The sequence below is a fragment of the Mesoplodon densirostris genome, chromosome 11 (assembly GCF_025265405.1).
Source record: "Mesoplodon densirostris isolate mMesDen1 chromosome 11, mMesDen1 primary haplotype, whole genome shotgun sequence".
Classification (NCBI taxonomy): Eukaryota; Metazoa; Chordata; class Mammalia; order Artiodactyla; family Ziphiidae; genus Mesoplodon; species Mesoplodon densirostris.
In genome coordinates, this window is record NC_082671.1 from 23558729 (window position 1) to 23584301 (window position 25573).

A 25573-nucleotide genomic window follows, 5' to 3' on the forward strand; every position below is an offset into this window, starting at 1 on the left:
CGACACACCACATGCACAGAGTTTGCTCATTTAATCTTCACAGTAATCGTATGAGCTAAGTATCATTATTAAGTCCATTGAACAGACAATGAAAATAAAACTGAAAGAATTAAAATAAGTTGCCCAAAGTCACACATACAGTTAGTGACTGTATACAGCTTTAGACTCTAAAACCTATACTCTTAATACGCTATCCATTCAAGGCTATCTTCCTGTGGCTATGAGGGCTGAAAAGAAAATCCCAGTAGATCTGAGGGTTCTGTTATCTGGCCACAAGCTTCTACGGTATGAGTCAGTGGTGGTGGCAGCAGCAGTGTCGGCATTAGCCGAAGCAGCTTCTTCACCTCTGAACCATAGCTATGATTGTTTGACGCTGAAATCAATAGTCCAGTGGCAGCCTCTAAACTGTATTCCTCCAGACTGTTCAAAATTTTAGTTCCTTGTATTAAATCACTTCCTGCTTTAAGTACCAAAAATTATTACCATTTGCTGAACTGATAAATCCTGAAGTCAACAAATAAATAAATACATTTCAGCTTCACTGACTTGTATTCATCTGAAGTCCCTAGAAAAATAGTTTTATAGCCCACATGTAATGCAGTTTTATCTTTAATAAGATGACTATCCTCAGATGACTTATTCATCTTCTTTCTCACATCAATACAAACTGTTTATTAAACTGCTATGAGGATGCCATTGATATACACTATAAAAGCAGTTCTTTCTCCACTTTCCCTCATGACTGGGAACTTAAACTGCAGACCAGGGACTAACATCCTTCATGGAACATCTCACCCCTACTCTTCAGTGATTTGGGGGGGCAAACTTTTACAAATGCATACTGCATTTTGCAGAGGTTTAGAGATGTTCTCTATTAAAATAAAAGAATGAAATGTTCTGAAAGGGGAAGCAACATTACATTTACCCTCTAGAATATTTACAAAATATGTATTTGTAAAAGGAAGAGGTATTCTAACTTCGTGAAAGCATAATACATCTCTAAATAACAAAGTATTATATCAGAAAGTGCAATTTTACATTAAAGAGCCTGGAACTTATCATCAAAAAGACCTGAGTTAAAATCACATAGAGCTGCTTGACAATGAGAAAACACTTGGGTTTTCTGAATTTCAGTTGGTTCGTGCTCAGAAACGTGATCTTTATAACCATCTCCAAAGTTTGTTGTAACATTTTAAAAGATATACCATGCATGACAGTGTCGGCTATAAGAGTTGGTGTACAGCAAATACTAAATAAATGTTGAAATTTCTCGTATTTCTTAAATATATTATGGAAGAACTCTATTTTAACCAAAATAAATAAATAAATAAATAAAAGCTTTAGAAATTCTACATTCTACTAACTTACAACATAAAATCACAGAAAAAGTTCCTAAAGGATTAAGTCAAAACTGTTGCGCAGATCAGTGATAATTAGTCCTGAGACAAGTAGAAAGTAGTTACCCACCACTGAATTTCCCTTTGGAACTTTTTAGCATTTTGATGACCCTAATTACCTCCTGCTCATCACCCTGCACTACAAAATATTTTAGGTATTCCAAGAAACAGAAGACTCGGGGTAGGTAAACCTATCTAAATAGTAATAGTTTATAATCCTGCAGATTAAAATAAGAGCTAAGGAGGACCTTCAAGATGGCAGAGGAGTAAGACGGGGAGATCACCTTCCTCCCCACAAATACATCAGAAATACATCTAGATGTGGAAAAACTCCAACAGAACACCTACTGAACGCTGGCAGAAGACCTCAGACTTCCCAAAAGGCAAGAAACTCCCCACGTACCTGGGTAGGGCAAAAGAAAAAAGAAAAAACAGAGACAAAAGAATAGGGACGGGACCTGCACCAGTGGGAGGGAGCCGTGAAGGAGGAAAGGTTTCCACACACCAGGAAGCCCCTTAGCGGGCGGAGACTGTGGGTGGCAGAGGGGGGAAGCTTCGGAGCCACAGAGGAGAGCGCAGCAACAGGGGTGCAGAGGGCAAAGTGGAGAGATTCCCGCACAGAGGATTGGTGCCAACCAGCACTCACCAGCCTAAGATGCTTGTCTGCTCACCGCCGGGGCGGGTGGGGCCTGGGAGCTGAGGCTCAAGCTTTGGAGCTCAGATCCCAGAGAGAGGACTGGGGTTGGCTGTGTGAACACAGCCTGAAGGGGGCTAGTGCGCCACAGATAGCCGGGAGTCCGGAAGAAAGTCTAGAACTGCTTAAGAGGCAGGAGACCACTATTTCAGGGTGCACGAGGAGAGGGGATTCAGAGCACCACCTAAACAGCTCCAGAGATGGGTGCGAGCCATTGCTAACAGCTCGGACCCCAGAGATGGGCATGGAATGCTAACACTGCTTCTGCAGCCACCAAGAAGCCTGTGTGCAAGCACAGGTCACTATACACAGCTCCCCTCCTGGGAGCTTGTGCAGCCCGCCACTGCCAGGGTCCTGTGATCCAGGGACCTCTTCCCCAGGAGAACACAGGGCGTGACTCAGGCTGTTGCAATGTCACACTGGCCTCTGCCACCACAGGCTCACCCCACATTCTGTACCCCTCTCTCCTGAGTGAGCCTGAGTGAGCCAGAGCCCCCTAATCAGACACTCCTTTAACCCCGTCCTGTCTGGGTGGAGACGTACATGCAGAGGCGGGGCCAATTCCAAAGCTGAACCCCAGGAGCTCTGCAAACAAAGAAGAGAAAGGGAAATCTCTCCCAGGAGCCTCAGGAACAGTGGATTAAATCTCCACAATCAACTTGATGTACCTGCATCTGTGGGATACCTGAATAGACAACGAATCATCCCAAAATTGAGGCGGTAGACGTTGGGAGCAACTGTAGACTTGGGGTTTGCTGTATGCGACTGATTATTTTCTGATTTACATGCTTATCTTACTTTAGTTTTTAGTGCTTGTTATCATTGGTGGATTTGTTATTGGTTTCACTGCTCCCTTCTTATTTTAAATGCTTCTTTTATTTTTTATTTTAATAATATGTTTTTTAAATTTTTATATTAATTATTTTATTTTATTTTATTTTTCTTTATCTATTTTTTTCTCCCTTTTCTTCTGAGCCCTGTGGGTGACAGGCTCTTGGTGCTCTGCTTGGGCATCAGGCCTGAGCCTCTGAGGTGGGAGAGACGAATTCAGGACATTGGACCACCAGACAACTCCTGGATCCACGAGCTCCTCCAGAGATCTCCGTCTCAATGCTAAGAACCAGCTCCACTCAACAACCAGCAAGCTACAGTGCTGGACACCCCATGCCAAACAAGTGGCAAGACAGGAACACAACCCTACCCATTAGCACAGAGGCTACCTAAAATCATACTAGCTTCACAGACACCCCAAAACATACCACTGGACATGGTCTTGCCCACCAGAAAAACAGGATCCAGCCTCATCCACAGGAACACAGCAACCAGGCCCCTCCACCAGGAAGCCTACACAACCCATGGAACCTACCTTACCCACTGGGGACAGACACCAAAAACAACAGCAACTACGAACCTGCAACCTGTGAAAGGGAGACCCCAAACACAGTGAGCTGAGCAAAATGAGAAGACAGAGAAATATGCAGCAGATGAAGAAGCAACGTAAAAACCCAGCAGACCAAACAAATGAAGAGGGAATAGGCAGTCTACATGAAAAAGAATTAAGAATAATCATAGTAAAGATGATCCAAAATCTTGGAAATACAATGGAGAAAATACAAGAAACACTTAATAAGGACCTAGCAGAACTAAAGAGCATACAAACAGTGATGAACAATACAATAAATGAAATTAAAAATTCTCTAGAAGGAATCAATAGCAGAATAACTGAGGCAGAAGAACGAAAAAGTGACCTGGAAGATAAAATAGTGGAAATAACTACCACAGAGAAGAATAAAGAAAAAACAATGAAAATAATTGAGGACAGTCTCAGAGACCTCTGGGATAACATTAAATGCATGAACATTCGAATTATAGGGGTCCCAGAAGAAAAAGAGGAAAAAAAAAAGGGGACTGAGAAAATATTTGAAGAGATTATACTTGAAAACTTCCCTAATATGGGAAAGGAAATAGTCAGTCAAGTCCAGGAACCACAGAGAGTCCCATACAGGATAAATGCAGTGAGAAACACGGTAAGACACATATGGATCAAATTATCAAAAATTAAATACAAAGAAAAAATACTAAAAACAGCAACAGAAAAACAACAAATAAATTACAAGGGTATCCCCATAAGGTTAACAGCTGATCGTTCAGCAGAAACTCTGCAACCAAGAAGGGAATGGCAGGACATATTTAAAGTGATGAAAGGGAAAAAATTACAACCAAGATTACTCTACCCAGCAAGGATCTCATTCAGATTCGACAGAGAAATTAAAACCTTTAAAGACAAGGAAAAGCTAAGAGAATTCAGCACCACCAAATGAGCTTTACAACAAATGCTAAATGAAATTCTCTATGCAGGAAACACAATAGAAGGAAGAGATCTACAATAACAAGCCCAAAACAACTAAGAAAATGGAAACAGGAATGTACATATCAGTAACTACCTAAAACATAAATGGGTAAAAAACTCCAACCAAAAGATATACACTGGCTGAATGGATACAAAAACAAGACCCATACATATGCTGTCTACAACAGACCCACTTCAGACCTAGGGACATGCACAGACTGAAAGTGAGGGAATGGTAAAAGATATTCCATGCAAATGGAAATCAGAACAAAGCTGGAGTAGCAATTCTCGTATCAGACAAATTAGACTTTAAAATAAAACTATCACAAGAGACAAAGAAGGACACTACATGATGATCAAGGGATCGATCCAAGAAGAGGGTATAACAATTATAAATATTTATGCACCAAACATAGGAGCACCACAATACATAAGGCTACTGCTAACAGCCACAAAAGGGGAAATCGACAGTAACACAATAATAGTAGGGGACTTTTACACCGCTCTTTCACCAAGGGACAGATCATCCAAAATGAAAATAAATAAGGAAACACAAGCTATAAATGACATATTAAACAAGATGGACTTAACTGATATTTACAAGACATTCCATCCAAAAACAACAGAATAAACTTTCTTTTCAAGTGCTCATGGAACATTCTCCAAGATAGATCATATCATAGGTCACAAGTCAAGCCTTGGTAAATTTAAGAAAACTGACATCTTATCAAGTATCTTTTCCAACCACAATGCTATTAGACTAGATATCAATTACAGGAAAAAAACTGTACAGACACAAGCCTCTTAGATAGCCTCATCCACCAGAGGGCAGAAAGCAGAAGCAAGAACTACAATCCTGCAGCCTGTGGAACAAAAACCACATTCACAGAAAGTCAGACAAGATAAAAAGGCAGAGGGCTATGTACCAGATGAAGGAAAAAGATAAAACCCCAGAAAAACAACTAAATGAAGTGGAGATAGGAAATCTTCCAGAAAAAGAATTCAGAATAATGATAGTGAACATGATCCAGGACCTCAGAAAAAGCATGGAGGCAAATATCAAGAAGATGCAAGAAATGTTTAACAAAGACCCAGAAGAATTAAAGAACAAACAAAAAGAGATGAACAATACAATAACTGAAATGAAAAATACACTAGAAGGAATCAATAGCAGAATACCTGAGGCAGAAGAACGGATAAGGGACCTGGCAGACAGAATGGTGGAATTCACTGCTGTGGAACAGAATAAAGACAAAAGAATGAAGAGTAATGAAGACAGCCTAAGAGACCTCTGGGACAATATTAAACGCAAAAAAATTCGCAATATAGGGGGCCCAGAAGGAGAAGACAGAGAAATAGGACCAGAGAAAATATTTGAAGAGATTATAGTCGAAAACATCCCTAACATGGGAAAGGAAATAGCCACCCAAGTCCAGGAAGCGCAGAGAGTCTCATACAGGATAAACCCAAGGAGAAACACGCCGAGACACATAGTAATCAAATTGGCAAAAATTAAAGATAAAGAAAAATTATTGAAAGCAAAAGGGAAAAATGACAAATAACATACAAGGGAACTCCCATAAGGTTAACAGCTGATTTCTCAGCAGAAACTCTACAAGCCGGAAGCGAGGGGCATAATATACTTAAAGTGATGAAAGGGAAGAAACTACAACCAAGATTACTCTACCTGGCAAGGATCTCACTCAGATTCGATGAAGAAATCAAAAGCTTTACAGACAAGCAAAAGCTAAGAGAATTCAGCACCACCAAACCAGCTCTACAGCAAATGCTACAGGAACTTCTCTAAGTGAGAAACGCAAGAGAACAAAAGGACCTACAAAAACAAACCCAAAACAATTAAGAAAATGCTCATAGAACATACATATCGATAATTACCTTAAACGTGAATGGATTAAATGCTCCAACCAAAAGACGCAGGCTTACTGAATAGATACAAAAACAGGACCCATATATATGCTGTCTACAAATAACCCACATCAGACGTAGGGACATATACAGACTGAAAGTGAGGGGATGGAGAACGATATTCCATGCACATGGAAATCAAAAGAAAGCTGGAGTAGCAATATTCATATCAGAAAAAAGGGACTTTAAAATAAAGAATGTGGGCTTCCCTGGTGGCGCAGTGGTTGAGGGTCTGCCTGCCGATGCAGGGGACACGGGTTCGTGCCCCGGTCCAGGAAGATCCCACATGCCGCGGAGCAGCTAGGCCCATGAGCCATGGCTCCTGAGCCTGTGCATCTGGAGCCTGTGCTCCGCAACGGGAGAGGCCACAACAGTGAGAGGCCCACGTACCACAAAAAAAATTAAACATAAAAATAAATAAATAAATAAATAAATAAATAATGTTACAAGAGACAAGGAAGGACACTACATAATGATCAAGGGATCAATCCAAAAAGAAGATATAACAATTATAAATATATATGCACCCAACATAGGAGCACCTCAATACATAAGGCAACTGCTAACAGCTGTAATAGAGGAAATCGACAGTAACACAATAATAGTGGGGGACTTTAACACCTCTCTTACACCAATGGACAGATCATCCAAACAGAAAATTAATAAGGAAACACAAGCTTTAAATGAGACAATAGACCAGATAGATTTAACTGATATTTATAGGACAATCCATCCAACAATAGCAGATTACACTTTCTTCTCAAGTGCACACGGAACATTCTGCAGGATAGATCACATCTTGGGTCACAAATCAAGCCTCATTAAATTTAAGAAAATGGAAATCATATCAAGCATCTTTTCTGACAACAACACTATGAGATTAGAAATCAATTACAGGGAGAAAAATGTAAAAAACACAAACACATGGAGGCTAAACAATACATTACTAAATAACCAAGAGATCACTGAAGAAATCAAAAAATACCTGGAGACAAATGACAATGAAAACATGATGATCTTGGGGTTTCCCTGGTGGTGCAGTGGTTGAGAATCTGCCTGCCAATGCAGGGGACATGGGTTCGAGCCCTGGTCTGGGGAGATCCCACATGCCGCGGAGCGGCTAGCCCCGTGAGCCACAATTACTGAGCCTGCGCGTCTGGAGCCTGTGCTCTGCAACGAGAGAGGCCGCGATAATGAGAGGCCCACGCACCGCGATGAGGAGTGGCCCCCACTTGCCGCAACTAGAGAAAGCCCTCGCACAGAAACGAAGACCCAACACAGCCATAAATAAATAAATAAATTTTTTTTTAAAAAAAGCAAAAGAAATCTGAATGAAGTATGGTCTTAAAAAAAAAAAAAAAAATGATGATCCCAAAACTATGGGATTCAGCAAAAGCAGTTCTAAGAGGGAAGTTTATAGCTATACAAGCCTACCTCAAGAAACAAGAAAAATCTCAAATAAACCATAAACCTAAAGGAACTAGAGAAAGAAGAACAAACAAAACCCACAGTTAGCAGAAGGAAAGATATCATAAAGATCAGAGCAGAAATAAATGAAATATAAACAAAGAAAACAACAGCAGATATCAATAAAACTAAAACCTGGTTCTTTGAGAAGATAAACAAAATGGATAAACCATTAGCCAGACTCATCAAGAAAAAGAGGGAGAGGACTCACATCAATAAAATTAGAAATGAAAAAGGAGAAATTACAAAAAACGCCACAGAAATACAAAGCATCCTAAGAGACTACTACAAGCAACTCTATGCCAAAAAAATGGACAACCTGGAAGAAATGGACAAATTCTTACAAAGGTATAACCTTCAAAGACTGAAACAGGAAGAAATAGAAAATATGAACACATCAATCACAAGTAATGAAATTGAAACGATTAAAAATCTTCCAACAAACAAAAGTCCAGGACCAGATGGCTTCACAGGTGAAGTCTATCAAACATTTAGAGAAGAGCTAACACACATCCTTCTCAAACTCTTCCAAAAAATTGCAGAGGAAGGAACACTCCCAAACCCATTCTATGAGGCCACCATCACCCTGATACCAAAACCAGACAAAGATACTACAAAAAAAGAAAATTACAGACCAATATCACTCATGAATATAGATGAAACAATCCACAACAAAACTAGCAAACAGAATCCAACAACACATTAAAACAATCATACACCATGATCAACTGGGATTTATCCCAGGGATGCAAGGATCCTTCAATATATGCAAATCAATCAATGTGATACACCATATTAACAAATTGAAGAATAAAAACCATATGATCACCTCAATAGATGCAGAAAAAGCTTTTGACAAAATTCAACACCCATTTATGACAAAATCTCTCCTGAAAGTGGGCATAGAGAGAACCTACCTCAACATAATAAAGGCCATATATGACAAACCCACAGCAAACATCATTATCCATGGTGAAAAACTGAAAGCATTTTTTCTAAGATCAGGAACAAGACAAGGATATCCACCCTCACCACTATTATTCATCATAGTTTTGGAAGTCATAGCCACAGCAATCAGAGAAGAAAAAGAAATAAAAGGAACACAAACTGGAAAAGAAGAAGTAAAATTGTCACTGTTTGCAGATGACACGATACTATACATAGAGAATCCTAAAAATGCCACCAGAAAACTACTAGAGTTAATCAATGAATTTGGTAAAGCTGCAGGATACAAAATTAATGCACAGAAATCTCTTGCATTCCTATACACTAATGATGAAAAATCTGAAAGAGAAATTAAGGAAGCACTCCCATTTACCACTGCAACAAAAAAATAAATAAAATACCTGGCAATAAACCTACCTAGGGAGACTAAAGACCTGTATGCCAAAAACTATAATACACTGATGAAAGAAATTAAAGATGATACAAATAGATGGAGAGGCATACCATGTTTTTGGACTGGAAGAATCAACATTGTGAAAATGACTCTACTACCCAAAGCAATCTACAGATTCAATGCAATCTCTATAAAACTACCACTGGCATTTTTCACAGAACTAGAAAAAAAAATTTCACAATTTGTATGGAAACACAAAAGACCCCAAATGGCCAAAGCAATCTTGAGAAAGAAAAACGTAGCTGGAGGAATCAGGCTTGAGGACCTCAGACTATAGTACAAAGCTACAGTAATCAGGACAGTATGGTACTGCCACAAAAACAGAAGTATAGATCAACGGAACAGGATAGAAAACCCAGAGATAAATCCACACACATATGGTCACTTTATTTTTAATAAGGGAGGCAAGAATATACAATGGAGTAAAGACAGCCTCTTCAATAAGTGGTGCTAGGAAAACTGGACAGCTACATGTAAAAGAATGAAATTAGAACACTCCCTAACACCATACACAAAAATAAACTCAAAATGGATTACAGACCTAAATGTAAGCCCAGACACTGTAAAACTCTTAGAGGAAAACATAGGCAGAACACTCTATGACATAAATCACAGCAAGATCCTTGTGGACCCACCTACTAGAAAAATGGAAATAAAAACAAAAATAAACAAATGGGACCTAATGAAACGTGAAAGCTTTTGCACAGCAAAAGAAACCATAAACAAGACCAAAAGACAACCCTCAGAATGGGAGAAAATATTTGCAAATGAAGCAACTGACAAAGGATTAATCTCCAAAATTTACAAACAGCTTATGAAGCTCAATATCAAAAAAACAAAGAACCCAATCCAAAAATGGGCAGAAGACCTAAATAGACATTTCTCCAAAGAAGATATACAGATTGCCAACAAGCACATGAAAGAATGGTCAACATCATTAATCATTAGAGAAATGCAAATCAAAACTACAATGAGATATCATCTCACACCAGTCAGAATGGCCATCATCAAACAATCTACAAACGATAAATGCTGGAGAGGGTGTGGAGAAAAGGGAACACTCTTGCACTATCGGTGGGAATGTAAATTGATACAGCCACTATGGAGAATAGTATGGAGGTTTCTTAAAAAACTAAAAATAGAACTACCATACATCCCTGCAATCCCAATACCAGGCATATACCCTGAGAAAACCATAATTCAAAAATAGTCATATACCACAATGTTCACTGCAGCTCTATTTACAATAGTCAGGACGTGGAAGCAACCTAAGTGTCCACCAACAGATGAATGGATAAAGAAGATGTGGCATATATATACAATGTAATATTACTCAGCCATAGAAAGAAACCAAATTGAGTTATTTATAGTGAGGTGGTTGGACCTAGAGTCTGTCACACAGAGTGAAGTAAGTCAGAAAGAGAAAAACAAATACTGTATGCTAACACCTACACATGGAACCGAAAAAAAAAAAAAGGGTTCTGAAGAACCTAGGGGTCAGACAGGAATAAAGACGCAGATGCAGAGAATGAACTTGAGGACACGGGGGGTGGGAGGGGTAAGCTGCGACAAAGTAAGAGTGGCATGGACATATAGACACTACCAAATGTAAAATACATAGCTAGTGGGAAGCAGCCGCATAGCACAGGGAGATCAGCGTGGTGCTTTGTGTCCACCTAGATGGGTGGGATAGGGAGGGAGATGCAAGAGGGAGGGGATATGGGGATTATGTATATATATAGCTGATTCACTTTGGTATACAGCAGCAACTAAGACAACAATGTAAAACAATTATACTCCAAAAAAGATGTTAAATAAAATAAAAGAAAACAGCAACTAAATAAAACACTAGAGAGGTATTTAAGAAACTCAATACATTATCAATTATAGTGTTGGCACTAGTCTACTAAAACACTGCTTAAAAATTTGTATGATTTAGTATTTAGCGAAATCTGAAAACAGCAACTAATTAACCTACTGAAAATTAAAACCAATATAACAGAGGATTTAAGATCAGTGTCTTACCATTCTGTAGATGAAACAGATTTGGGGGATTTTCATGTTGGTAATAAAGCATATTGTCCTTCCATTGGGTATTTTTACATATTTATAAGGTTATTCAATAATAAAAGGAATGATTTATAGGTTGCCAATAAAAAGCCACCATGAATAGTAGAAAAAAAAATTCCCCTCTCTGTACAGGTCTCAGCTTAAGACCTATTCCTTTTTCTCCACCTCACTCCCTCCTACTGTCCTGATTCCTGGCTTATAGGATTTACAGTGGAAGGAGAAAGAGTGAAAAAGTAGTCAGATGAGGTCTCAAGTGAGAGTAATTGACAAGAATTAACCAAAGTACAAGTTTATGCAGATATTTGACTTGGCAAATGGAAATTTTATGCTGATTTAAAAGATATTGTTTGGATTATTTCAAAATAGATCTTGAAAACAGACCTCAATTGGCTCTTCACCACCTTTTACTTGATTTTCTCCCATTTCTCCATTCTCATAGCTGCTGCTCTTCTCAACCCATAACTCGGATTTTTCTACAGTTAGTCGAAGCTGGTCTAGGTCTGCCTTGATTTGCTTGTAGTTATCTACGTCCTGATTGGACACCAGTAACTGCACCTGGAAACAGAATTGCAATCCTTAGTTTACTTAATTTACTTATGGAATTTCCTTTATTCCTATTTCATTTATGTCAAAAATCCCAAGTCTTTTTAACATATTTGCCCCTCAGTTGAAGTTTAGTATTTCTAGAATATTTATGAATATTTTTAATATATTTACATCTATTTTACATATTTTAGATGTATATTGATCATGAAAATTCCCCTGAAAGTATCTGTGAACTCTACTCAATATATTCACATGTTATGAAGAATTATACATATAAAAAAGTGAGCCCTAGCAAAGCTTTTTAAAGTGTTAAAGAGTAATTTAAAATAAGAGATACCCTAACTCTAATTTTACTGCTAAAGTTCATTTTTCTGAGACTCTCTCTATTTGAAAAGAGGTAGAAGCATAAAAATAACTGGAAGAAAACAGTGATACAGTCTAAACCTAAATTTATATGTATTGTGTGATATTTACAAATATATGAATAATTATCTGTACTTATATAATTACTCTTTTAATCATTTCATATTCTAATGTATCCTTGTAAAACTTCCTAAGGAAGATCAATGCTCTATTAAATAAATATTAGTGAAATACATGTAAGCCCTGAGATATTTCTCATTAATGGTCTCAAGATTGATATCATTCAAAGACAACAAAGAAAAAGATTAGATCCATCACAATTCCTTTCTCTTGGATTTCTACATTTTTTCAATCACGACATTTATTTCAGTGCATTACCCAAATTTATCATTAAAATCTTGGGTCAGAATAACAGCACTGGCAACAAAATTCCTAACATGGTTTTATCTCCCAGCGCCCTCCTAAATTTTAGTGCCTGTCGTTTACATTAAAGATATTAACTGAAAAATCACTTGTGGGGATCTCTTTCTAAAATAGATCATGTCTTGGCCTCAGACAAGGCCATATCTATCTTTCAAAATAGAAAGTGTCCCCAGGAAAAGCTGCACAGTCTCATTAACTCTGCAACCATGAAGTCAGGTTGGATGCTATAAACAATATTTTCAGAGTCTCTGCTATGGAACCACTGAGGGCTACTGAATCTCACCTGTTTAAATGCCTGTAAAACTTCCGCTCTCTGGCTGAAGTGCTTGAACAGCAGCTGCAGGGCTCCTGATAGCAAAGGAGGGTAGTCATGCATGATCAGATGGATGAGGACCCGTAAAAATGTCCTGCCTCTTTCATCATCAAGTTGAACTGGATTTTTTTCCTTTCTATAAAACCAAAAATTATTCTAAAATAACTTATATTTACATAAAATTTAGTCAGAAGTGGTTAAAATTGTGTGTACATCCTCAGTTATCACCCACCCTCCCCCCCCAAAAAAACCTGGAAAGTACAAAGGAAGAAATGTTTACTCTTTTTTGGCCTCGGGTAACTAATGAGGAAACAAAACAGAGAGAAAACTTGTGTTTGTCCATGAAAGTAGGGGTGACCTATGCCCCAGTTTGTCCAAGACTGAGGGGGTTCCCAAGATAGGCGACTTTCAGTGATTGCACTGGGAAAGTAGCAGGCAAACCGGGATGATTTGGTCATGTAGGCAAAGACAAAAGATAGAATCTGAATCAATCCTGAAGCGTTTATTGAGAAGACATACTTGGCTGGATGTACATCAAGGGCTGAACTTCCCCCGAGTCCAAAAACCTCTCCACGACAGGTGGTGAGGCACGGGGAAGGCAGTGCTCACGCACACAGGCACACAGGCGTCACCAGAGCAACTCTGCGAGTTTGGTGTACCTGGACTCTGAGCAAGATTCCCCTGATAAAAAGTCCATTTATTTTAAGGTGAAAATCATACACTGGTTTATTCTCTCTTCTTCGGGAGTAATGAAATACTTGAATAGGAAAACACAGCAACAATAACAACAGCAAAAACTGGCAAAACAATATAAAAACAAACCTAAACCAAATGTTCACTAGAGATAAAAATCCTTTTTGGTTCCCCTGATTCCTCATTCTTGTCTTTCTTTCTAACCAAAGAAAATGCAATGCCTTAGTACAGAAATTTGTTTAGGTACTCATGGCAAATCTATAATAAAAATGAATGCCAGAAAGTCAAAAATTTGTAGCTCAGACATTTTACGGTTTTTACTTTTCTTTTTGACTACCACTTTCATTTATGGGAAAAAAAGAAACAACCTAAAAACAGTGAGTAGCAGGGCACCTGATAGCAAAGGAGAGTAGTCATGGCAGAGATGTTTTATTTTCTTTAATCATGGATATTTCCAATTGGCAGAAAATAGCGTTATTTCTCACTAATAAAGTTAATGATAACGTTGAAAGAAGTTACTTTCTTGCCTCAAATTTCTCAGATTTGAGGAAGCAACATTTTGCAAGAGGCAGCAATATTTATACCAGGGGACTTAAAGGGCATTCGTGTGCTGTCATTATTTGAGGAAAGAAAAGCAAAGAATTCAGGGGAAAGTTCAATACACTGAACTCATCTCTCCTGTCTTTTTTTTTTACCTGACCTAAAGAAAAGCTATGCTTTCTCTTCTACAATAAATTAGCAGCTTCATTTATGGCAGAAATTATGTTGGCAACGATAAAGGATCTAAATTAAATAGATATAGCAAAGTGAACAATAAAGTGTCAATAAAATTCTAAGTAAAATCTTATTCACAAGAAAAAGATACATAAATGTTACTGTACCTTCCAGCAAACATAGTTTCTGCCTGAGCTGCAATTTCATCTATGTCAGGAACAATAGCTGCAAAGACAAATGGTAAAATCCATTCTTTATCTTTTTATAATTAGAAGTCCCAATATTTATGATAATATTAGCTTACTAAAAATATTTTTGTCTTAATTTCTTTATGCCACCAAAAGTCAATTAACACTTTAAAAAGTCACAGTACAGTTCCTCTTATCAGTCAACATTTTAAATTGAAGTTTACTTTTTAAAATATATATTGTTATAGTCAAAGATACATTTAAAAGATCAGAAAGAACCATTTACAAACTTTCCTCAACTATATAAGTATGTATGTGTGTGTGTACATATATATATATATATATATATATATATATATATATATATATATGCATACATACATCAACTACACACCTATATACACACATTTAATTTAAATGGGTAATGACATGGAAGGATAATATTTTTTTAAAAATCACAGTATACCTATAAGGAACCCTGTTACTCCGTGGTACTTCCAAACAACATGATCTTTTAATCTAAGCTTACTTCTATAAATCCATCCCTTCTTCTGGGACAGGGTATTTGATTTTTTTTTTTAATGTGAACCAATCATGATTCATCACTCATCCCCAACAATAACATTTTGAAAATATCTATGATAAGTACACAATTTATTTCTCATCTCCAAAAGTATGAAAAGAAAACAGAGCAAGACATAAAAAGGGAAAAGGAATTCTTCCCAGAATGCTACTCTAATGAATACAACCAATTTAAGAGATCAGGTAAATCAGAGAGAACTGGTTTTCTGGGGATGCCCCTAGACTTTCGCTCCCCCACTTTTACTGACGCTTAGAGCTCCTGTTTCCAGAAGTCTGGCTTCTGAGAGCCAATAATTCTTATGCTAGTGTCAAGGCAACTGCCAGCAAGACTTTCTGGTTCTGCCCTAACATTCCTGGAAATAGCCCTTTGGAGCTCTACAATTCTGGGAAGCATAAAAAAACCAACACTGTTGCAAATGTTCCAGGGAGACTTCTAGCTCAGGACAGCTTAACCCCTTCCGTAGAGGCATGCTGCCTTTGGATTGTACCGATGAGTTGGACAGCAGGACATTTGGTTGAGCATCTACATTAACTACACACTTATAATCATTGACTCATTCCTATCAAATCGATTGATGCACAAAGAAGAGGAGGTTTCCTGATGTTGTTACAGTGGTTGTGGTTAAAAGAAAGTATCATATCGGTGTACAAATCCTGCCCCAGCAAAAGAATTCTGTTAACTGGCTAATTCTTCAATACAACATAGTTTCCAACTTGCCATGACTGGCCTGATCTATCCAGAAAAATGGTAATTTAATATACCTTAGGTTTCACAAGGTACTTTCTAGAGTCACAAAATTTTTACAATAAATTTTATGCTCTTATGTCATTGTGCTACCCCACTCTCAGATAGAGTGGCTTCATTCTTACACATTTTAAATGTGAAAAACTGAAATATAGTACCAATTTACAACCATGCAAGGAAATAAAGAACGAATGCATGCATACACACACACAATAAAGCCAACACCCACATCCAGACCATTGTGGTGAATACCATGTCTTTATTCTTGAGTGGGGTGACTCCTACCAAATACCTTTCCTCCTGATAGCAGCATTTCACACTGTTCTTTGATCCAAGTCAAAAAAAAAAAAAAAAAAAAACCGAAAAACCTTGGATTTTCACCAAAAGAGCATAATGCACAAAAAATTCAGACTCTGAAACTAAAAGCTGGTTCTTTGAGAAGATAAACAAAATTGATAAACCATTAGCCACACTCATCAAGAAAAAAAGGGAGAAGACTCAAATCAATAGAATTAGAAATGAAAAAGGAGATGTAACAATGGACACTGCAGAAATACAAAGGATCATGAGAGATTACTACAAGCAACTCTATGCCAATAAAATGGACATCCTGGAAGAAACGGACAAATTCTTAGAAAAGCACAGCATTCCAAGACTAAACCAGGAAGAAACACAAAATATAAACAGACCAATCAAAAGCACTGAAATTGAAACTGTGATTAAAAATCTTCCAACAAACAAAAGCCCAGGACCAAATGGCTTCACAGGCAAATTCTATCAAACATTTAGAGAAGACCAAACACCTATCCTTCTCAAACTCTTCCAAAATATAGCAGAGGGAGGAACACTCCCAGACTCATTCTATGAGGCCACCATCACCTTGATACCAAAACCAGGCAAGGATGTCACAAAGAAAGAAAACTACAGGCCAATATCACTGATGAACATAGATGCAAAAATCCTCAACAAAATACTAGCAAACAGAATCCAACAGCCCATTAAAAGGATCATACACCATGATCAAGTGGGGTTTATCCCAGGGATGCAAGGATTCTTCAATATATGCAAATCAGTCAATGTGATAAACCATATTAACAAACTGAAGGAGAAAAACCATATGATCATCTCAATAGATGCAGAAAAAGCTTTCGACAGAATTCAACACACATTTATGATAAAAACCCTCCAGAAAGTAGGCATAGAGGGAACTTTCCTCAACATAATAAAGGCCATATATATGACAAACCCACAGCCAACGTCATTCTCAATGGTGAAAAACTGAAACCATTTCCACTAAGATCAGGAACAAGACACGGTTGCCCACTCTCACCACTCTTATTCAACATAGTTTTGGAAGTTTTAGCCACAGCAAGCCGAGAAGAAAAAGAAATAAAAGGAATCCAAATCGGAAAAGAAGAAGAAAAGTTGTCACTGTTCGCAGATGACATGATACTATATGTAGAGAATCCTAAAGATGCTACCACAAAACTACTAGAGCTAATCAATGAATTTGGTAAAGTAGCAGGATACAAAATTACTGCACAGAAATCTCTTGCATTCCTATATACTAATGATGAAAAGTCTGAAAGAGAAATTTAGGAAATACTCCCAACTACCATTGCAACAAAAAGAATAAAATACCTAGGAATAAACCTACCTAAGGAGACAAAAGACCTGTATGCAGAAAACTTTAAGACACTGATGAAAGAAATTAAAGATGATACCAACAGATGGAGAGATATACCATGTTCTTGGATTGGAAGAATCAACATTGTGAAAATGACTATAGTACACAAAGCAATCTACAAATTCAATGCAATCCCTATCAAATTACCACTGGCATTTTTCACAGAACTAGAAAAAATTTTTTTCACAATTTGTATGGAAACACAAAAGACTCTGAACAACCAAAGCAATCTTGAGAAAGAAAAACAGAGCTGGAAGAATCAGGCTCCCAGACTTCAGACTATACTACAAAGCTACAGTAATCAAGACAATATGGTACTGGCACAAAGACAGAAATATCAGAAATATAGATCAATGGAACAGGACAGAAAGCCCAGAGATAAACCCACGCACATATGGTCAGCTTATCTTTGATAAAGGAGGCAAGAATATACAATGGAGAAAAGACAGCCTCTTCAATAAGTTGTGCTGGGAAAACTGGACAGCTACATGTAAAAGAATGAAATTAGAACACTCCCTAACACCATACACAAAAATAAACTCAAAATGGATTAAAGACCTAAACGTAAGGCCAGGCACTATAAAACCCTTAGAGGAAAACATAGGCAGAACACTCTATGACATAAATCACAGCAAGATCCTTTTTGACCCACCTCCTAGAGAAATGGAAATAAAAACAAAAATAAACAAATGGGACCTAATGAAACTTCAAAGCTTTTGCACAGCAAAGGAAACCATAAACAAGACCAAAAGACAACCCTCAGAATGGGAGAAAATATTTGCAAATGAAGCAACTGACAAAGGATTAATCTCCAAAATTTACAAGCAGCTCATGCAGCTCAATATCAAAAAAACAAACAACCCAATCCAAAAATGGGCAGAAGACCTAAACAGACATTTCTCCAAAGAAGATATACAGATTTCCAACAAGCACATGAAAGAATGTTCAACATCATTAATCATTAGAGAAATGCAAATCAAAACTACAATGAGATATCATCTCACATCAGTCAGAACCATCATCCAAAAACCTACAAACAATAAATGCTGGAGAGGGTGTGGAGAAAAGGGAACCCTCTTGCACTGTTGGTGGGAATGTAAATTGATACAGCCACTATGGAGAACAGTATGGAGGTTCCTTTAAAAACTAAAAATAGAACTACCATACAACCCAGCAATCCCACTACTGGGCATATACCCTGAGAAAATCATAATTCAAAAAGAGTCATGTACCACAGTGTTCATTGCAGCTCTATTTACAATAGCCAGGACATGGAAGCAACCTAAATATCCATCAACAGCTGAATGGATAAAGAAGATGTGGCACATATATACAATGCAATATTACTCAGCCACAAAAAGACACGAAATTGAGTTATTTGTAGTGAGGTGGATGGACCTAGAATCTGTCATACAGAGTGAAGTAAGTCAGAAAGAGAAAAACAAATACCGTATGCTGACACATATATATGGAATCTAAAAAAAAAAAAAAATGGTCATGAAGAACCTAGGGGCAGGATGGGAATAAAGACGCAGACCTACTAGAGAATGGACTTGAGGACGTGGGGAGCGGGAAGGGGAAGCTGGGACAAAGTGAGAGAGTGGCATGGACATATATACACTACCAAACGTAAAACCAATAGCTAGTGGGAAGCAGCCACATAGCAAAGGGAGAACAGCTTGGTGCTTTGTGACCACCTAGAGGGGTGGGATAGGGAGGGTGGGAGGGAGATGCAGGAGGGAGGGGATATGGGGATATATGTCTATGTATAGCTGATTCACTTTGTTATAAAGCAGAAACTAACACACCATCGTAAAGCAATTATACTCCAACAAAGATGTCAAAAAAACAACAACAAAAAAAAAACACTACCTCGACTTCACAGAGTTGTGAAGATTACCAGAAAAACTGCATTCAAAGGACCGAGCACCAGTAGCAGCAAACATCCTCGCTGCCATTCTAGGCAAGTTACTTAATTTCTGTCTCAGTTCCTTCATTTTATTGGTGGAGATATTTTGACATTTTTGTCTCATAGGAATACTTCTTGTTTTAAAACATAAAAGGAACTTTCAAGTGCTCAGGAAAACACCATCCAAAGAGGAAATATTGTCACAGAGGAAATACCTGATGGCAGCAATGTATCGGGAGAGCCATTGGTGGACGTTTCAGCATTTCCATTGTTCTCCCCAAATTCCTTCTTATATATTGACAGCATATATGAGATCCTATAATCCAGTCTGACACTCAGGATAAACTACAAGAAACATTAAAAACAACATAAGTTTCTTTCATCAGCATGGTGTTTAAAAATTCATTACAGGACACCAAGAGCCACATTACTATCAACATGTCACATGAACTAGTTAGAAACTTTACTGGTAAACTCCTACCACTTCTGTTGCTTACATGATAATCAGTCCTAACAGTAAGAAAAGTGATGCATTTCCATTAGCCAATGTCAGTAAAATCCCTGAACAGTTTTTGGAAAGAAGAAAACCTGACTCTCCATGATTCCTCTCAGAATATTCCAAGTAGAGGTATCTCCTGGGTCTGGATGAAGAGGTAACGATGACATAATTTTCCAAGCACTTTGCAGAGTTTTCACCGGCTCGGCAAGGAAAGTACTGGAGCTGTGACCCTCATTCAGGCACAGAAAGGCGAGATTTCAGCTGCAATAGTGTGGATTCTGGCTACACCACAATGAATCCTGGATCTAGGCTACAAAAGGACAGCTTAAGTAATAGCATCTAATATACCAGGGATGTGCCTCCCTAGTGCCTGTTTTTCCTTGGGTCTGTGTTTTTGTCCTTGTTCTCCTTAATGGACGTATTGACAGAACCTAAGTGTCAATAAGGTTCCCGTCTGTGCTCGGCACTGAGAAGAATGCAAATGCCTGAAGCCCAGGGTCCTCAACATGCCAGTGACTGAGTCGGGAAAACAAGATACAGCATTGTTAAAATAATTAGGAAATTAAGGAGGGCTACCTCACGTGGGATAGAATACAGTGGAGATCAGAGAAGGAAAAATATGTGCCACCGACATGACTGGAGACGGGAAACAACAGAGAGCTGTACTTACACAGGGTGACCTTCCATCCCAGTTTGCCTGGGAGAGGCCTGGGTTGGCCTTCGCTCCCAGAATAATTATTACCTGTGTCCCTTACACTCTCTTAAGAGACTGTCATTGTTCCAGCAAACAGTAATGGGCAGGCAAGTTTCGAGAAAACTTGGTATTTGGTGGTACCATCTCCCCCTAGCTCTCACTATCTACGCCGCCGTCATATCAGACCCCTGCCCCGCGCCCCACTCCTGCTGCGCCCTTCCTCTCACTCTCTCTTCCACTCTTCTCAGTCCTGACAGCACAGGCTGGAATGCCTGCAGTGTCTCCTTTGCCTCCACACATTCATTTCCGTTGTTCACTTTACCTTGAATATTCTTCTCCTCCACCCCAGAATAACCAGCTTTTGAGATATCCTCCAAGGTCCTATTTTTTTTTTTTTTTTGCGGGCCTCCCACTGTTGTGGCCTCTCCCGTTGCGGAGCACAGGCTCCGGACGCGCAGGCTCAGCGGCCATGGCTCACGGGCCCAGCCGCTCCGCGGCATGTGGGATCTTCCCGGACCGGGGCACGAACCCGTGTCCCCTGCATCGGCAGGTGGACTCTCAACCACTGCACCACCAGGGAAGCCCCAAGGTCCTATTTAAACCCCTTCTGAAGTGAAGCTTTCCCTAGTTCCCCAGTCCGAATCAATTTTTCTCCTCTTTGCTCACCCAACACATTATCTACACCTACAGGTCCAAAGTTGAATCAACCTCCCTCCCTCCCTCCCTCTCTCCCTCTCCCTCTCTCCCTCTCTGTCTCTCTCTCTCTCACTCTCGCTCTCTCTCTCCCTCTCCCTTTCCCCCCTTCTCCTCCTCTGCTAGACCTTTATGCTCCTCCTGGGCAGCAACCATGCTCTATGTTAGCTATGTTCCATCAAATTCAACAAACTTGTTGAGCCAGCTACTGAGGAAGCTGCCAAGGGTACAGAAAAGGTACCAAGGATATAAAACCTGCCTTTGAAGAGCATATAATCCAGAAGGAAAAGTAAACACCAGAGAGACTCTTTTATTAACATGCAGTGAGCACTGTAACACATATTGGCTGAACTGATTCCAGTTAATATGGGGAATTTCAAAGCAGGAGACAGACTGTGGGAGAAGAGGGCTGAGAAAGAGCCAGTGGATTTGGCAGCCCCGAGCAGAGGGTGGGAGAAGCTAGACTGTGGGTGCATAAAAAGAAGGGTGTTTTTTAAACAAACTTATGTAAAGAACAAATGATTAAAACATGAGTTAATGAAACATTTGTTAGCTTTGAGTTGAAGATTAGTGTTCAAGGAATCATATTTTATAAATAGAGCCAAAATTCAAACTTTCATCCTCTACTATATTTAATTATGAAAAAGAATGGAAGGTAGAAGGGAAGAGGGGAAAGGGAAGAATAAAAAGAAAGTCAGAGAAAGAGAGTCGAGAAAGAGCTGAAGACAGACAGAGGGGGAGAATAAGAGAGAAATGAAAAGACTAAAAGAAATACAAGAAATGACGGGGAAAAGAAAGGAAGAGCCTGAGAGGAGGAAGAGATGGCAGAAAGCAGGAGACTTGCTTAAGGAGCGTGGCTACAAAGAAATTCTTGAAGGGAAGTTCTAAGAAAGAAACATTCAAGTGCCGCAGCACATGGGAACACAGACACAGCGCATCAGACTCAGACACAGAGGCACAAAAATCAGAGCAAGAACAGAGGTTCAACAAGAAATACATAAGGAGCCCAAAAGACGCAGCAAAAGCAAGTCAGCCCTAGCCTGCCCTGCCATAGTATCTCCATCTCATCGTTTTTTGGCTGTTAGGGACTTTTGTAAATGCTACTTTTCTGAACTGTCACTGGGCTAAAATGAGGACATGTATTTCAGAGGCTCTGCCGTGAGGAGGAGGATGCTAAGCTGGAGGCCCATTACCCACAGGTCGGGTGCCCAACACCTTCCACAGGTTAAGAACAGGACAACTGAGTGATTTCTCAGGGTCATGAACACGGGGTTGGGAGGGCTGCCAATATTTCTCGGGATTCAGCCTTTGGAATTCCTGGAGGAACTGTGAAATCTTTTATGATTATAAATCTAATTACTTTCAATAAAAATGTGCAGACCCTTCCAGGACTACTAACCCACTTCTGGTAGCTCAGTCTACATCAAATTATGATGAAAGACTTAGGAAACTGTTTCCAGAATTTTAATAGATCCTCAAAAACTCCAGGCTCCATTCTTCGAATCTGGAATAAATGCTATAATTAAAGGATCATAAAACTACTTTCCAAACTTAAAAAAATGCTAAGAATTCATAGCTACAGTAATGGGGAATTTATCCACTAAACCACTGGTCATGAAATAGTAATTTATCCCCTTTAAATTCACAGAGATAGGTATTAGACTAGGTTAATTTTAAATATATATATATTATTCCTAGCCTCTTGGAAACGAAATCATCAAGAGAGATAGTTACTTACATAAAATATCAAAAACAATTAACAACATTTTTGTCAATAAAAATAAATTTTTTTTGAGTTTCATACTATGATAAATCTGTATACGTAGAATCATATGTCTAATTCAATTAAAAATAGAAAAACAGTTGGAATTCAATCTTAACTTTGCCTACTCTGAAATTCTTCTTAAATAAAGGTAAAATTTAATCAGGGTCAATGCTAAATGAGAAAATACATATGAAAGAAGTTATGTCAACCTCGAAGCACTCCACATTTGTTAGGTATCATCATTAATATATTATATTTAGTGAGAATTCACACATGTAATTAATATGTTAAATAGTGTCAGTGTAAGATTTCTTACCAGGCTTATCATTAACGTAAAAGAAATAAAATTAGATCAATACCATTTCAGAATATTTACACAATGATCTGGAACAAAATGTGTAAGAAGTTAAAGCAATAGGCACAGTTAGGTGTTTCTCACTTCCCTTCCATTAGGTCCTGTACCTGTAAAATCTCAATAATCTTCAGCTTGGTGTCCATGACAGTGACATCCTCGTGCTCGGCGGGGCTCCCCTGCTTGCTGGGATGCAGGCTGGGCTGGATGTCAGGCACACTCATGGGGAAGATGGAACCTCTGCTGAGCACCATCTGGGTCATCAATTCTCCCACCCCATGGATGGTTCTCATGACATTGTTTCCTGGCACAAGAAAAGTCCTTAAGTCAACACACACGCCACCTCGGGAGACAGCTGTTATATCCAGTTGGCCACAACCAGACTGAAAATGTGGCAGGAAGAGTACTAAGGATGGAAATGAATAGCATCAGCCTCGCTCCAGCTATTTCCTTGCAGATAAAGTTAAAATAGTGCAGACACATTTCAAAATGACAGATTTTAGAACTGAAAGTTTACTTTTCTCAGAAAGTGCTTTCAAATGACACACTGCAGGTGAGTCGCTGGTAGCTCTAACAATATCCAAATCAGGTCCTTCTGGAGCACAGTGAGTCCTACCAACTACCACACCAATAGGCACTAACTCTTACAATAATGAGGAAGAAAGGTTATCAATCTCTACGATAAAGGGCGTTGCAAGTGAGGATACAAAGACTACATGAAAACATTTAAATTAGTGTCCTAACCCTACCCTCAAACCAAGGACTTTTTAGCTTTGCTTTCGTAATGCTTGTGAAAAGAGCTTGGGAGGAGGATTTTTACAGCTTCATTTTAAGAAAAACTCTTATCTAGAGAGGAAGCACCATTTTATCCATTCCTTCATCAATTTGAATAGAAAATTGTAACTCAAAATCCACAAAAAGCAGCTATGTTTGAGATAATTAGGGAAACAAACTATTGACAAATGATCATTTTCAACGAGGTGTTACTCCTTTTCTGTGTCTTCTCTTGAGTTTGGCTTCTCATTTAATTTGTCCTCCAATAAAACTGCCCACGCACTCATTCCTCACACTGACCACAAGCAGTTGTGCCAAAGGATCCTCCTGCCACTGTTACGATTTACCCTCTCCAGCTTAACTGCTGTTTCTCACTTCTAAATCCCTACAACGAGCAACAAGGATTTGAAAGAACAACTGTCTGCTTTCCTTTCAGAACAGTGGTCTTTGCTTCGTGGGTGTTCGTGGAGCTTTGCCTCAAGCAAAGGCCTAAGAATCTGGCAAAGAATTTTCCTTTCTCCCAGTGTCTCAGGGTGGAAACCAAGAGAAAGGGAAATGGAAATAAGATGGGATGAGATAAAACTCTCAGCTCTAAGCAAAGAGCATAAACTGTGGGAATACCTACAGGATTGAAAGGCAAACAAATAAAGAAAAGGAAAATATGTAAAGGATGATTCACGAGAATCTTCACGGTCCTATGTGCAGACCACAGTTACCATGGAGCCAGTGGTAACCAATATTATTTGTACATTGTGAAAGGTGAAATGCCTTTTAAAATTCATTATCTTATCCACAGATGAAATTAGTATACGTACAAGAGGGTGGTACTGAAATAGTACATTTTTGAGTAGGCAATGAAGGAACATTTTTCCTAGAGTGGCACCTTCCAGGCAGAAATTAATTTGGGTTTTCATTCTGAGAATCTAGGAACTTTTATTACACTGCTGCTTGCATAAGCCAAAAAAAAAGGCATAAGAAAAAAAATATGAAAGATAATTTCCAAGTATGGACAGGGTTGAGACAAAGGATTTGAGACAGCCCCATTTTCTAACAGAAAAACCTGTAATGAAGCAGAATGCTTCATTTTCTATGGTTCTCATACAATCATAACAGTTGAGTATTTCCGAATCCCCCCATAGATTGCAGGGATACAATCTGGTTGTTGGCAATAGTTTTCAGTCATCAATGTTCAACCAGTACATTTATCCGAGCCTGGATTCTAGTATATATATGTGTTAGCCTCCAAGAGATGCTTTCTCACCACCAACACAGAACAGGCTCCTCTGTTATTCTTACACTTGATTCACACAAAAGTCCTTGGCACCCAGTG

General features: G+C 38.7%; 1 protein-coding gene across 1 annotated transcript in view; it reads right to left on the minus strand.

The window, feature by feature from the left end:
* ITPR2 (inositol 1,4,5-trisphosphate receptor type 2) overlaps window positions 1-25573 on the minus strand; it is a 538352-nt gene that overhangs the window by 304540 nt on the left and 208239 nt on the right. The window contains exons 22-26 of the mRNA XM_060113623.1: window positions 23580-23773; window positions 19682-19811; window positions 14523-14580; window positions 12919-13084; window positions 11685-11858 (exon numbers count right to left, since the gene is read on the minus strand). Of these exons, the coding sequence (XP_059969606.1) occupies window positions 11685-11858; window positions 12919-13084; window positions 14523-14580; window positions 19682-19811; window positions 23580-23773 (722 nt within the window). The remainder of the gene's footprint in view (window positions 1-11684; window positions 11859-12918; window positions 13085-14522; window positions 14581-19681; window positions 19812-23579; window positions 23774-25573) is intronic.